This window comes from Clarias gariepinus, chromosome 4, assembly GCF_024256425.1.
Source record: "Clarias gariepinus isolate MV-2021 ecotype Netherlands chromosome 4, CGAR_prim_01v2, whole genome shotgun sequence".
In the NCBI taxonomy this organism is placed as follows: Eukaryota; Metazoa; Chordata; class Actinopteri; order Siluriformes; family Clariidae; genus Clarias; species Clarias gariepinus.
Genome location: NC_071103.1, coordinates 42911644 through 42928412, shown reverse-complemented (window position 1 = coordinate 42928412; position 16769 = coordinate 42911644). Strand labels below are relative to the sequence as shown.

The 16769-nt window shown below is 41.5% G+C and overlaps 1 protein-coding gene across 1 annotated transcript in view; it reads right to left on the bottom strand.

Annotated features, from left to right (window-relative positions):
* LOC128519948 (SH3 and multiple ankyrin repeat domains protein 1) overlaps nt 1-16769 on the bottom strand; it is a 158400-nt gene that overhangs the window by 63454 nt on the left and 78177 nt on the right. The window contains exons 12-14 of the mRNA XM_053493928.1: nt 14554-14672; nt 14351-14469; nt 14101-14214 (exon numbers count right to left, since the gene is read on the bottom strand). Of these exons, the coding sequence (XP_053349903.1) occupies nt 14101-14214; nt 14351-14469; nt 14554-14672 (352 nt within the window). The remainder of the gene's footprint in view (nt 1-14100; nt 14215-14350; nt 14470-14553; nt 14673-16769) is intronic.

The window sequence follows — 16769 nt, the reverse complement described above, 5'->3', positions numbered from 1 at the left end:
TAGAAAAAAAATGTTAAATGGTACAAAAGGTCTAGGAAAGTAACAGGTTTCGTTATTTTACAAAATCTGAATATATTCAGTAAATTCATGAATTACACTCAAAGTATCAAATCAAACTATGAAGTCTGATTTAATTGGTACAATTAAAAATTGTATTTCTATTTATGTTTATATTTTGCTGGCGAAATACATTCTAGGCAGAAACGTCTGCTCGGTCTTGTTAAATCGTTTTAAGCCCCTCAGTTCTGTGAATTCCCCCGTTAGCAAAACCCGTTTGAAAATCATGTTTGCTTCAGCACAGGAAACAATATTGTTTTAGGTTAACTTTATTAAAGGTTATTCACTTTTGTATTCTTTTACCACACACACGCGGGCATCTTTACATTTGAACAGAAAATAATAGTGGGCGGGTGGGAATGTTATTTTTCCTATAACGTAAACGGCTAAATGAAGTTAAATATACACAAAAAAAAAATAATTGCGTTTGCTTTACATTTGAGCACTTAAGTGTAAATAGATTTTTCATTGTATATACTACCATATCATATATTTGTGTCTAATACTGTTTTATTCATATTTTACATTACATGCAGTTCAAATTCAAATTTTATATGTCACATACACAGTCATACACAGTACGATATGCAGTGAAATGCTTATAAGACCACCAGAGACCTTAAAAAGAGAATTAAAACCTATAATAAGAAATAAATATAAATAAAAGAAATACGATAGAAAATTAAATTTAACTAGGATAAAAATAGAAATAAAAATAAAAATATACTGTACATAAAAATAAAAATTGAAATATACTGTACATAGAACATTTTTTTAAATTAACTTTGGTGAAGAAAGGTGGTGTGCAAATGTGCATAAAAAGTGACTTATGAAGGTACCTTTTTAAAGTGACTTTGTGCAATGGTCCAGGATGTAAACATAAACTTGTAAGTGTGGATGTGTGTAAATGTGTCCGTAGTGTCAAATTCAAATGTCCATGGATGTTAAAAGATTGTACTAGATCTGCATAGTGATGTGGTTAAGAGACCTTATCGCCTGCGGGAAGAAGCTCCTTCTCAGTCTCTCTGTGTTGGTCTTCAGGAAGCGGAAACGCATTCCTGACCTCAACAGAGAGAACAGTCCATTGTTGGGATGGCTGAGGTCCTTCACGATCTTCCTGGCCTTGGTCCAGCACCGCTTGGTTAAGATTGAGTGCAGGTCAGGGAGCTCTGTGCGGATGATGCGCTCAGCTGATCGCACCACCCTCTGTAGATCTCGTCTGTCCTGCATGGTGCTGTTGGTGCTTTATAGTCTGTTATTGTCCTCAGTCCCTGTCACAGGCTCCTAGAGTCACTCTGTTGGAGCTGTGACTCTAGTTTCCTCCCGTAGCGCTGCTTTGCCTCTTTCACCTCTTTCTGGACGTTATACGGCGCAGCCTTGTATGGTTCCATGTCCCCCAACACAAGTCCCGTGTTGTAGGCAGTGGTGCGAGATCTCAGAGCGTTGTGGATGGTTTTATCCACCAACGGCTTCGGATTGGAAAACGTTCTGATAGTCTTTTTCTCTACGGTATCATCCACTAGTTTCCCGATGAATCCCACAACTGCTTCCGTAAACACGCTGACATCATCGGAGCTGTTTCTGAACATGTCCCAGTCTGTGTCATCAAGTGTGTCCTGTAATGGGCCACTGATTGGTCTGTCCAGCGTGCGACCTCCCTCTGAACCAGAACTTCCTGTTTCAGCCTTTGTTTGTATTTAGGCATGAGGAAGATGGCGGCGTGGTCGGATTTCCCAAACGGTGGACGAGATTGTGCCTTGTAGCTGTCCTTGACTGTAGTGTAGCAGTGGTCCAGTGTCCTTACGCGCCCCTGGTGGGGCAGGTGATGTGCTGATAAAAGTTCGGTGCTGCGCGTTTGAGGTTGGCACTATTAAAGTCCCCCGCCACAATAAGTGCAGCGTCCCGGTGCTGTGTCTGGTGTTGTGTGAGCGCCTAATGCAGCTCGCATAAGGCAGTGTCCATGTCCGCTTGTGGTGGAATATAAACGGCACTGATTATGACCGATGTAAACTCCAGAGGAAGGTAAAAAGGACGACACATGATGAACAGTAGTTCCAGGTTTGGTGTGCAGGAGCGTGTAAGAGGAACAACGCTCGCGCTGTTGCACCAGCTGCTGTTAACCATTAAACACACGCCGCCTTCCCTTGACTTCCCCGAGTCCCGTGTCCTGTCCATGCGGCAAACCAAGAAGAACTCGGCCAGCTGGATGGCGTGGTCCGGCACCGCTGGGTTCAGCCATGTCTCGGTGAAGCAGAGGAGATTGCAGTCCCGAATGTCTCTCTAGAACTTTATCCTGGCCCCAAGGTCATCAAGCTTGTTCTCCAGTGACTGGACGTTGGCGAGCAGGATCCTAGGCAGATTTGTGTGGTGTGCACGAGCTCTCAGCTTGTTCCTGACGCCGGCTTTTTTCCCTTTGCGTCCCGTCCTTTGTTGTCCCCTAGGATCTCACTCGGACAGCTTGGATCCGGAGTTAAAAACGTCAAACGTGAGTACATTGTATACCAATAGAAACTAAAGTGTCTCTATCATATCTAATGTACTCAATGGTGATGATTTGAGTGGTTTTAAAACACTGAAAACTAACTTAAAAAACAAAAACAAAGAAAAGGGGGTCAAAGCAGTCATGACGGCAGCCGACCTCACCGGCGCCATCTTGATGACAGTTTGTAATTTACTTGCGATTGTACTTTTAAAATGTAACCTACATATCTACAGTATAAGCATATTTAACCATTTTAGCAGTGAATGAAAAATTTGGTTATGTTTTTAGATAAAGTCCTATATATTTTATTATTTAATTAATTATCTTATTATATATGTGATTCTTTTCCTGTATATTCTTGTCGAGTATGGTCCTTTAGAGCAAGCATTGTGTCAGAAAATTCTGCGGAATCTCTTCTCACCTTTTATTCACGATAGATGTGAATTTATCAAACCGTGTGCACATTTGGCAAAACTGTAGGGTTTTTTTTTAGATAAATTAAAAAGACAGAACGAACATCTCTGCTCACATTTTATTTCCCCCGCAAAACATAAAATAGATAAAAAAAAAAGATTAGTGATAGCAATTAAATCAGACTTAATAGTCTGCAGTTTTATCAATAAATCTGCTTATATCTGCGCATGCTTTTATCAGCCTTTTGATCAAAAAACACCCGCACGCATAACTCACTTTCACTTTAAAAAGTGAGTTGCGCCCCATATGTATGTAGATCAACAAATACATACATACATAAATACATACATATACACATATTTACATATACAAAGTTGACTGGCTCTTCTCGTCCTAAGCATTTCATTGTCTCCTTGGCCCTGTGTTGACATGCATATGAACAAAAATTTAACTTAGGAACTGGTAATATTCAAGTTTATCACTTCATGACGACAGGATAACTCACCATGTCACAAAGTTTAAATTCGAAAAAACAGAATATCGTGCAAAAGTTAATTTATTTTAGTAATGCAACTTAAAAGGTGAAACTAATATGGGGAATAGACTTATTACTGTACATGCAACGCAAGATAGTTTAAGCCGTGATTTGTCATAATTGAGATGATTATGGCTTACAGTTCATGAAACCCCCAAATCCACAATCATAAATATTTTAGGCTTAAAGTATGCCACTCTAATTAACTAATTAACCATAACCCCTGCAAAGGGTTCCTGAGCCTTTAAATGGTCTCTCAGTTTGGTTCAGTAGAAAACACAACCATGGGAAAGAGTGTTTACCTGATAGTTGTGCAGAAAACCATCATTGACATCCTTCATAAGGAGGGAAAGCCTTAACACTAGAAGCGCCGAGCAGCGGTCATTTGACCGCAAGGGGGTAAAAAAAAAATAATACTTCACACTCGATCAATTTCCAGGACCCTCCTTTCATGACTTTTCCTAGTTCTGTGAGCTTAATCACCCTGTATGCTTAAATTTTTAAAATCGCACCAGTAAAAGCCAGTATAAAGCTATTTTGCTCTTATTTACGTGAAATCGCTGACAGCTGCGCGGCGGCATGACGTTTCCTGTCTTTTCCAACCTGCGATTCTCATTTCTCTCAGCAGATGGCGCAAGGAATCGCGCATACTATCTTTGCGTCATTCAGTGCGAATGTGTAACTATCTCAGGTTTCTTTCCATATATGCAGTTTATATATATATATATATATATATATATATATATATATATATATATACACACATATATATATATATATATATATATATATACACACACATATATATATATATATATATATATATATATATATATATATGCTTCCGTAAAATATCGACAATTCGCCATTCGTTCTGGCGTTGATAATCAGCGATATTTTATAAGGAAATTTAGGGAATTTCGCTTTACTTAATTTTATAAGGTTTTGAGAAAATTTATTAGTTTGTTCGTTCTGTTAGAAGCTTCCGTGAAATTATCTCTAAAACAATATTGTTTTACATATTACATATGTAATGACCCCTCCTGAGGATATAAAGCCTCATTATTGAATGTAAATAAATCAGATCTACCACAGCAGATAATAAACTATGCTATGTCATAACCGAAGCAAACACCACGATTATGCCTCGTTTCGTTCAATGTTGCTAGGCAACGGACCACGCGCCTAATCGGCGGGAACGTGGTTCACTTGGCCGCAGTGTATTATAAACCTGCGAATTGTTTCACTGCTTATGCATAAAAGCGAGGGAAATGTGTAGGTGATGTGTGGCCACTGAATGAGAACTAAATAAAAGATTTCGGTAACTACACTGAGTGTAACATCTGCATAGTGACACTAAACAGCTGAACAACTTCACTTTCCCGTTTACCTCTGAGAAAAAAAAGCTGTATGTTGTTTGTTTATATGTAGAATGTTTATAAAAGTACAAGAAGTAGGCGCGCGCGCACAGACACACACACACACACACACACACCTCCCCTGAGCACTCGGTCAACATCTAATGACCGTCGATATGCAAATGAGTCAAGACGTAGCCTAACGTGGTGTCGTGTCGGATTTCAGCGGTCAAAGAAAGTGGAAAGACTTTGAAACAGTTTCAGCGTTTTTTTCAGTTACAACAAGCACAGCGATGAGTCCACGTTGTTTCACTGGTTATGACATAGTGACACTAAACAGCTGAACAACTTCACTTTTCTGTTTACCTCTGAGAGAAAAAAAAGCTGTATTTAGTTTGTTTATATTCAGAGTAACACCTTCCAACCACCTCTCATAGTCTATTGTTAGTTTTAATGATTTGGCTGAAACTAATTATCACTACATAAGTACCCCAACACCCCTGATCATGAGTTTCAGCTGAAACTAATTCTATACATGCAACAGAAAATGTAGATGCAGATTCCAAATGTATAAAGATACATGCTATATATATATATATATATATATATTCCGCTTCAGCGTGTTTCTTAATCTTTCCCTATATATATATTTATATATATATATATATATATATATATATATATATATATATATATATACTTTTCAAATAAAATCGCTATTACTTGACCCTGAAATTTAGTTTAGCACACAAAAACTGAAAAGTCCTTTCTGGTAAATCAACTGCATATGTAGTTTATTCACAGCAATTCATTAATAAAATGAATATACATTGTACAGTAAAAGGTGAACACGAGAAAGATTACAAAATAAAAAAACAAAGAGTGTCTTCTTTACAAACAGCTTCTACTGTGCGTCGAGATGCTGAAATCCCTTGCATGTTGCCCCTTAATTTTGTGCTTCCATTTCAAGTGGAGAAATATTTGACCAACAGCTAAGAACAAAAGAACTGTAGGTGTGATCACAACCCCCTCCGAACGACCGTGCCATCAATCACTGACCACCTCAGAAGTTCCCTCCAATGTATGCTGATGTTTTGCAAGTATTTTTGCAAAACTATGGCACTCTTTTGAGGGGTGGTTGGAATGTGTTATTCATTCATTTATTCTATTCTGTAGGGCACTAACTACACAGACCAAACTGATACCTTATTTTATTCTTATACTCATCGCTGTGCTTGTTGTAACTGAAAAACGCTGCAACTGCTTCAGGGGAGGTGTGTGTGTGTGAGAGAGAGAGAGAGAGCGCGCGCGCGCGCGCTGCAGCCTGTGAATGAATACGCACAGCAGAGGGACAGAGACATGAGGGACATCTAATACCTTATTGTGTAGTGTCCCTTTTTCAGCGGATTTCTCTGCTACTGCAGATCAGTTTATCAACTTGTAATATATTAATTTTAGGAATATATTAACATGTGCAGACATTTAGTTGAGCGCTGCCCCTCTTGCCCCTGAATAGAGCCAGCCTCGATTACACACACATACACACACATATATATAGCATGCATCGAATACACACACACACACACACATATATATATATATAGCATGTATCTTTATACATTTGGAATCTGCATCCACATTTTCTGTTGCATGTATAGAATTAGTTTCAGCTGAAACTCATGATCAGGGGTGTTGGGGTACTTATGTAGTGATAATTAGTTTCAGCCAAATCATTAAAACTAACAATAGACTATGAGAGGTGGTTGGAAGGTGTTACTCTGAATATAAACAAACTAAATACAGCTTTTTTTCTCAGAGGTAAACAGAAAAGTGAAGTTGTTCAGCTGTTTAGTGTCACTATGTCATAACCAGTGAAACAACGTGGACTCATCGCTGTGCTTGTTGTAACTGAAAAAAACGCTGCTCAAAGTCTTTCCTCCGTGACCGCTGAAATCCGACACGACACCACGTTAGGCTACGTCTTGACTCATTTGCATATCGACGGTCAATAGATGTTGACCGAGGGCTCAGGGGAGGTGTGTGTGTGTGTGTGCGCCTACTTCGTGTACTTTTATAAACATATAAACAAACAACATACAGCTTTTTTTTCTCAGAGGTAAACGGGAAAGTGAAGTTGTTCAGCTTTTTAGTGTCACTATGCAGATGTTACACTCAGTGTAGTTACCGAAATCTTCGATTTAGTTCTCATTCAGTGGCCACACATCACTTCCACATTTCCCTCGCTTTTATTACATGAACATAAGCAGTGAAACATCCCGCAGGTTTATAATACACCGCGGCCAAGTGAACCGATTAGGCGCGTGGTCCGTTGCCTAGCAACACTGAACGAAACGAGACATAATCGTGGTGTTTGCTTCGGTTATGACATAGCATAGTTTATTATCTGGTGTGGTAGATCTGATTTATTCAAATTTAATATTGTTTTAGCGATAATTTCACGGAAGCGAGTTCAGAACTAAATCGCTGCTCCGAGACGTTCAGAAGCTTCAAATAGAATGAACAAACTAATAACATTTTCTTCATACGATATAAAATTAAGTAGAGCTTTCCTTTTTGTTATAGTACGAAGCCCCTAGATGGACAAAGGAGGAGAAAAAACGGCAGAAAAAAGTCAAAAACTTTGGGTTATAATTCCAAACATGACTTGTTTTTCCCCTCGGACTTGTTTTTTCCCTCTTCGTTTGTCCCCTTAGAGACTCTGTAGTAGGTTTTCTCAGTTGAATATGAAAAAAAGATACCGCTGATTATCAACGTGGGAATGAATGGCGCATTGTCCAAGTGCAAGTTGATCTTGGAGCTAAACTATTTGCTTTGGGTGAAAGCGCCATCTAGCGATCATTGTGTGTCAGCAGCAGCTTCCCATTCAAAACAATAGGCGGTCAAATGACCGCTGAACCGCGCTTTTAGTAGGTGACACTGGCGCGGCGCTTCTAGTGTTAAAAGGTAATTGCAAAAGAAGGTGGATGTTCCCAAAGTGCTGTATCAAAGCACATTAATAGAAAGTTATGTGGAAGGGAAAAGTGTAAATGAAAAGGGTGCACAAGCAGCAGGGATGACCACAGTCTGGAGAGGATTGTCAGAAAAAGGCCATTTAAAAGTGTTGGGGACTTTCAAAAGGAGTGGACTGAGGCTGGAGTTAGTGCATCAAGAGCCACCACAAACAGATGGATCCTAGACATGGGCAAATGTGGTATTCCTCTTGTCAAGCTGCTCCTGAACAACAAACAACATCAGGAGCGTTTTACCTGGGTTAAAGAAAAAAAGAACTGGTCTGTTGCTCAGTGGTCCAAAGTCCTCCTTTTTGATGAGAGCAAGTTTTGCATATCATTTGGAAACAAAGGACCCAGAGTCTGGAGGAAGAATGGAGAGGCACACACTGCAAGGTGCTTCAAGTCCAATGTGAAGTTTCCCAGTATGTGTTGATTTGGGGAGCCATGTCATCTGCTGGAGTTGGTCCACTGTGCTTCATTAAGTCCAGGGTCAACGCAGCTGTCTACCAGGAGATTTTGAAGCAATTTATGCTTCCACACATGAGCTTTATGGGAATGCTGACTTCATTGTCCAGCAGGACTTGGCACCTGCCCACACTGCCAAAAGCACTAAAACCTGATTCAATGACTGTGGTATTACTGTGCTTGATTGGCCAGCAAACTTGCCTGAGCTGAACCCCATAGAAAATCTATAGGGCATTGCCAAGAGATAAATAAGAGACATAAGACCAACAATGCAAAAAAGCTGAATGTCACACACACCCTTTTCGAAACCGGCACTAGGACCTGGGAGTAGTACTGTCGCAAAACAGGAAGCATAAAAGGAGACAAGATGGCGCTTCACATCGCTCAGTCATTGAGTTCGCCCATGTCGGTCCAGATCGTTCGTCTGCCATTTTGTGAGTACTCACTTTCTTGGGTTTACTTTCTGATTCGAGTGTGTGTTAGAACGCATGTTAAATTTGTCTTTTTCACTTGCTCCCCTTCTGTGAGAGTCCTTAGACTAAATAGGGTTATCCTGCCTACTCGCTTGCTTTACAAAGGGCTAACTGCTAAGTGCTAAGTCTTCTGATCATCCCCGGTTAGTTTGTGATAAAATGACTAAGGCACAAGCGGTAAACCCAGTGGATTATGCACACCTTTGCGATGTGGTAGATCGGCATGCCGAGCTAATCAATCAGCTAAATGGAGAGCTCACTACTCTTCATTGGATCGTCCAAGACGTCGCGACCTTGCGCTGAGAGGTGGTGGAGCTTCGGCAGGAGAATGCGGCCCTTCCCGAGGTTGTTGCTGGCGTGGCTAACCGGGCCTCCCATTGCAGCAGCCACAGCTCCGCCCCCCTTCCAACTTCTGATGTTTTCCTTGCTTTACCGGATAAATGGGATGGCACGGACGGGAGATGCAATGTTTTTCTAACTGTCTTAGATCTGGTGTTTGAGTTTAATGTCACCAAATACTCCATCGGTCCATTGCGCATTGCTCTCCTCATCTCGCTGCTATCAGGGCAGGCAGCTGAGTGGGCCTCAGCAGTCCTTCGCTCTGATTCAGATACCGCCCATTCATACAACAAGTTCACCCGTCAGTTAAAACTCACCTTTGACCATCTTGCGGGCGAGGTGGAGACAGACACAAAGCTATACAATCTGCAGCAGGGTGGATCGTCCGTGAGTCGACATCCGTACTCTCACAGTGCAGACCTCCTGGGGAGACACTGCGCTCAGGACATCCTACTACGAGGGACTGGCTTCTAAAATTAAAGACGAGTTAGCCAGGCAAGAGCCACCTTCACTTCCACCACCCACGGAAAACGCCGGATCTCCACCTCCTGCCGTGGTTGACACCGGAGCCGGGGAACCCATGCAATTAGGACGTGCCTCCCTAACCTAGGCCGAGCGTGAGCGCCACTTCTGAGAGGGGCTGTGCGCCTATTGTGGGTCAGCGGTGCACCACAGAGCAGTCTGTCCTCTCTGTTCAGGAAAGTGAGTAGGGAGAGAAATTTACCGGGCCCTCTCCAACTCTCCACCACGATCACCAATACTACCCCTTATCTCATGGTTCAGGTATCCCTCCAATTTGGTCACAAACGGGTCAGAAGTACTGCGTTCATCGATTCCGGTGCCGCAGGTAATTTCATTGACTTTAATTATGCCAAAAAACTGGGGGTAAAAATCGTTATCCCAGCCTGTTTGTATCTGTAGACGGTCGACCCCTTTCATCTAGCCCCATCACCACCCAGACACAACCCATCATCCTTACCATCAATTAACATCAAGAACAGATTAAATTTCATCTAACCTCCATTTTATCACCATCCATCATCCTCGGACACCGCTTCTGCAGCATGACCCTTTAATATCCTGGACTCAAAACCTAATCCTGCAGTGGGGGCCGACCTGCAACGATGCAACTGGCACATGCTCTAGGGAGTCCGAGGCCCCCCGACGTCAACACCATCCCTCCCGTCTACCGAGACCAGGCTGAGGTGTTCTGTAAAAGACGCACCACCCATCCGCCTCATTAAAGTTTCATCAATGATGTCCTTCGGGACATGTTGGGGCGATGGGCATTTGCCTACATGGAATATATACAGTGGAACCTCAGATTACGAGCTTAATTCGTTCCGGAAGCGTGCTCGTATTCCAAAACACTCGTAAACCAAATTTAATTTACCCATAGAAAATAATGGAAACTTAAATTATTCGTTCTACAGCCCAAAAAAATAAATACATAAATATATATGTAATACAAAATATATAAAGTAACAATAAAACAAATTAACCTATACTTAACCTTTAAAATGTTTAAAAATAAGTCCGACAGATAAGGGTTTTCGTTTGTGCACGCAGGGTGTATGTGTGTAAAATGTGCACGCACACACACACATTAACGGATAGACTGTTTTTAAAACCGTTTAAAAATTAGCAAGGAACATTCCTAGTCACACTCACGTGAGCGCATACTAACAGGATCACTGCTCCAAGTAAAACAACAAAAAAAAAAAAAAAAAAAAAATTAAACAGCTCCTTACCATTGAAAACAATCGCGACAGAGTGAAGTTTGTGTGTGTTTATTTGGCAACCTGAGAGGAGGGGGGCTGAAGGTGGGGTCGCTCGCGTTTACAGCCCTCTTCTCTCAGGTTGCCAAACAAACACACAAACTCTCTGCCTTACACAGACACAAACACACACGCACACTCAAAAACACTGCAGGCACTAAGATCCAGCAGGGGAGACCATAGGTCTCGGCTTTACAGCTTCCCTTCTCTCAGGTTGCCAAATAAACACACAAACTTCTCTCTGTCGCGATTGTTTACAAAGGTGAGGAGCTGTTTAATGTGTTTTTTGTTGTTGTTTTACTTACAGCAGTGATCCTGTTAGTATGCGCTCACGTGAGTGTGACTAGGAATGTTCCTTGCTAATTTTTAAACTGTTTTAAAAATGGTCTCTCCGTTATTGTGTGTGCGCGCGCGCACGCACATTACACACACACACACACACAGCGTGTCTCTCCCGCTGGATGAATACACACACACACACACACACACACACATACAGCGTGTCTCTCCTGCTGGGTGAATACACACACACACACACACACACACACACTCGGTGCTCGTAAACTAAGACAACGCTCGTTTTTCAAGTAAAAAAATATTAAAAATTGTTGTTCGTCTTGCGAAACACTCGTAAACCGCGTTACTCGTAATCTGAGGTTCCACTGTCCTCATATATTTATGGACAGTTGAAGAACATACCCAACATATCAGGGCGGTCCCTAAGAGATTGCTTGCTATCGACTGTACTGTAAGTTGGAGAACACGTTTCTGGGCTTTGTCATTTCGCCCCAGGGTGTGGCCATGGACCCACAGAAACTAAAAGCTGTGTGTCATTGGCCTCTACCCAAGACCCTCAAGCAGCTTCAACGGTTCCTCGGGTTTGCGAATTTCTATCGTCGCTTCATCAGGGACTACAGTACAGTTGCAGCACCCCTAACCGCTCTGACATGCCCGACACCTCATCGCTTCACCCTCAACTCTACCACCATCTTCAGCTTCAAGGAACTGTCATCGCTTCACTACTGTCTGATCAATTCCACCTGTAGCCTTTCTTCTGGGTACCATCCCCAGACCAACGGTCAGAAAGAGCGGACCAACCAACAACTTGAGCGCTATCTAAGATGTTTTGTCGCCGATCGTGAGCGCTCCTGGGCCCGCTACTTCATATGGGCAGAGTTATCTCATAACCTCCATGTGTCCTCTGCCACAAAGCTCAGCCCATTTGAGGTATGCCACTGTTTCCAGCCTTCTATGTTCGGCGGCTGTGGATACAAGCCAACTGAGCCATCCAACGGGCTAACCTTCTGCTAAACCATAACGTACATACATCTATAACGTAGGTGACAAATTATGGCTGTCCACAAAAATCTGCATCCCCACACTGAATCAAAGAAGTTATCACCCAGGTTCATCTGTCCTTACCGCATCACACTCCGCATCAACCCTGTCACCTACCGATTCCAGCTGCCTGCGGCGCTCCGAATCCATTCGGTTTTCCACACCTCACAGCTGAAACCCTGCACCACTTCTCCTATGATTTGCTCCCTCCCCCACTGCTTCTCCTCCCCGAATCATTGACGGTGGCCCTGCTTACACCGTACGCCGGATCCTCGATTCCCGACCCCGAGCTTATCAGGGACATTGTCGGGTATCCTCCACCCCATGACCGCCAGTCGGTCCTGGACAGGGGGGTACTGTCACACACACCCGTTCTGCAAACGGCACTAGGACCCGGAAGTAGTACGGTTGCAAAACAGGAAGCATAAAAGGAGACAAGATGGCGCTTCACATCGCTCAGTCATTGAGTTCACCCATGCCGGTCCAGATCGTTCATCTGCCATTTTGTAAGTACTCACTTTCTTGGGTTTACTTTCTGATTCAAGTGTGTGTTCATAGGACGCAGATTAAATTTTCTTCTGCTCCCCTTCTGTGAGAGTCCTTAGACTAAATCGCGTGGTTATTCTGCCTACTCGCTTGCTTCCGCGTTTGGGTTTACCATATACGCTACAAAGGGCTAACCGCTACGTGCTAAGTCTTCTGATCATCCCGGGTTATTTTGTGATACTGAAGGCCGCTATTGAGGCATCCATGCAACTCCACAATTGAGGAAGTAATTGCTGCAAAAGAAACCAAGTATTGAGTACATATGCATACTTATACCTCTCAGAGGTTAGATATGTTCTATGTATAATCCTTGTTTTATTGATTGCATGTTCTATTCAAATTTTCTAAGATTGTGGATTTGGGGTTTTCATAAGCTATATGCCATAATCATCTCAATTATGACAAATCACAGCTTGAACTATCTTGCTTATAAATATTCTATCCTATATAAATGTACAGTTGTACATACGATAAATCTGCAGCAACTCCATGATGCTTCCAGCACCCTGCTGAATCTATGCCACAAATGTGTAAGACAGTTCTGGCAAAAGGGGTCCAACCCAGTACTTTCAGGGTGAACCTAATGAGGTGGCCTAATGGGTGTATTTATACCATTTCATTCTAATCTGTCTTCGTAAGGTTTTGCAATTTAACTGCGTAATTCTGAGTATTATCTTTCCTTTTTCTTTTTCATATCCAAGATTAATTTTTATTTTCCTGAATTGTTCAAGACAAAGAGTTTACCTGACCTTTTAAATTGCTAATAAAATATTTGACACTTGCATCCATCAGCCTCTGCCTTGTGGCAGCATCTTTTCCAGTCTGCATTGCTCATCATCATGAGTGGATCAGGTTAGTGAAATGTCTCAGCCTAATGCATTATTGACTTTTAGTTTATAACAGTTTAAAACTCCTTATAGACAACAGACCTTAAGCACTAAAACTGATGTACAGATTGTACTGCTGAGCACAACATCACAGATTTGTCTACACTCCATTACAAACTTTCCCCAAACAACACCTATCTCCAGCATCTGTATTACCCTGGTACTTTAAAAAGGACAAAGTATTTGACAACATATTAGAGTTTGGGCAAGCAAAAAAAAAAAAAAGTCACTCATTAAAAAATAAATAAATAAATAAAGTCACAGACATCTTTCAGCAGGATAGGCTAGACTAGACCCCAGTCTTTTCTGCCCCACTTTTGTGTGAAAACCGCAATCATAGGCTTTTTTCATTGTTTATTAAAGACCTGTACCTGTATACTGCCAAACAGCAGAAATTGTGTTGTTGTTTGAATATACCTGGTCTCTTTTCTTCATTTTGTGGCAGAACTTCTTCCACACACTCAGCAGGAAACCAACCAGTCTGACCTTTAACAGTTCCTTCCCAGAAGCCTCCCTCTCCAACACTCAGCACTGAAACACACACATGACTCATGTGGTATAAACAAACACAAAAAACAGGAGGTAGAGTAAAGCAAGGATTATTAGTATACAATTTGAAATGTACATAATCTTATATTAATTTTACATTTATCCACACATATCTGACCTTTAACCTTGTCCCCTTTGCTGAGACTGAGCTCTCGTTCTCCCTGAGCAGCATGGGACCGAGTTGCTATAAAGACACGACCAGGAACTGCACTGTACAGCTTCCTACGCTGAATAACTCTAAACACCAAGCAAGAATGGCTGATATTATACAACTGCAACTACAACTGTTTAGGCTGTAATACAAAGTATTGCCACTCTCACCCCTGTCGTCCTCTTTGTTTTTTCTGTTTATCATCAGAGTCTCCTCTTCCTCTTGATGGAGAGCGAGTGCGAGCACCACGAGGACTACTGGAACTTCGCAGAGCAAAGGATGATCGGCGCTGAGACAAAAAGATAAACAGGAAGGCTTAGCAAAACATTTATTACAAAACTAAAAGCTAGTAATTAGTACAGGCAGCATCGCTTGGTCGATGTGGGTTTAGGCTAAAGCTAAATCCATATATGCCATCACTCCCAAGCATCTTCTGTGCAAATGTATTATCTCTAGTTTAAAAAAAAATAAAAAAGATAAAGGACAAGGGTTAGGGTCATATCTATGGATTATGCAATGTAATGTAATGATTTTTACAAAAATGTGGCTTAACAACAACATTCCTAGGAGTGCAATTGAGCTAGAGGTTCAAAGTGTCTTCAAGGCAGACAGAACAGCAGGAGACTCTGGTAAAGTAAAGGAGAAGGTGGAGGTTTGTGCTTTTATGTTAACCAGTCATGGTGTATGGACTCTGAAGTTACTAAAAGTCATGGCTCAGTTCATTAAGATTATTTAATGATTAAGTGCAGACCTTTTGCCCTGATAATTAATTGCTACAGTATTGTTATGACTGCAGCTTTCTTTCCTCCAGAAGCTAACAACAGTCTGCACATCCACTTTCAAAATTCCACCAGAAGGTCTTTTTCTTTACCAGAGGGAACAAAACACATGTAGACCACATCTACAGAAGATTGCATAAGCATACAAGGTCATTTCCCTCCCTTGGTCTTGGGTCTCATTACTTCTTTTTGTTCATGCTACCCAAGTACTTGCCACTTATCCGACGTATGAAAGTTAATAGTAAAGCCAGCGAAAGTATGGCAGGGAGCAATTTCTTCATCAATACAGCAGTTCCAAAGCACTAACTCGAACCACTGGCTTATACATTTTCTGTCATTAAGAGAAAATAACAATAAATATGTGAAAAGCTTCCCCAATCAGAATCCATTGATGGACTCTGAGGTACCTTTTCTGCTGAAAGAAGTAAGAAACATTGCTTTCATATCCAAAGATGCAGAGGCCTACAGTAGAGCCAGGGCTAATCTGAAAAATGGCATCTGGGCATCTGGCTCCGACTTAGGATTCAGGCAGCATTCCAATCATTATGATGGCTCTTCTGTTAACCATTCCCTCTCACTTTCCACAATATATGTGCACTAAGCAAAGTCAATGCACATAAGTCTTCCGGCCCTGACAGCATACTACGGCAGGTGGTCAGGGCATGTGACCTAGGGTTAGCACTAACACTTTTACTGAAATCCTAAACCTTTCATTGGTCCAGGCTACTGTTATCGCATACCTGCAAACATCTACAATCATGCTGGTGCCTAAGCATTTTATTTCATCATGCCTAAATGATTTCCACCTAGTTAAACTAACCCCTATTATCAGGAAGTGCTTTAAGAAACCGACGCTGTACTTCCAACAGTTTGTCTATTGCAAAAATAGGTAAACGTCATTCAACCCACCTCAGTCAGCCCTATCCTATCTGGACAACACCTATGTATGAATTTTGTTCATTGATGTTAGCTTTACTTTTAATACTTATATTCCAACTACGCTAATCACCAAGCTCCAGGGCCTGGGTGTCACCCCTCCCATTGGCAGCTGGATTCTGAATGACCTAACAAGTTTAAGTTCAAGTAGGCTTTATTGTCACTTTAACCATATACAGTTAGTACACAGTGAAACAAAACAACGTTCCTCCAGGACCAAGGTGCTACATGCAACATAAACTTACAAAATAAATTAACAGAGAAGCTAAGCTAGCTAACTAAGAGGCCTAGTTAGCTGGCTAGCAGAGACAAGACAGATAGTCCTAACATAAATTAAAACATAAATTAACAAAAACTAATTAAACTAACTAACTAAGGAAGACTATCTACAGGTTTTACAGACAACAGATAACAAAGTGCACGTGCAAATGTGCAAATGAGCCACAACAAAGTGATAGTGCGACAATTGACATATCAGAACATAAAGAACATAAAATATGGTGTTGAGGTAGTAAACATAGCAGTACGAATTGAGGAATTAGTGCAAAAAGTAATGAATATTGTGCAAAAGAGATAAACAGTGAAGCATTTACAGATGTGTGTACAATAGTTTGGTGGTGTAGGTCAGTGTGTCTGCGCTTGTGTTGATTAGTCAGTCCAGTCCCAATGTT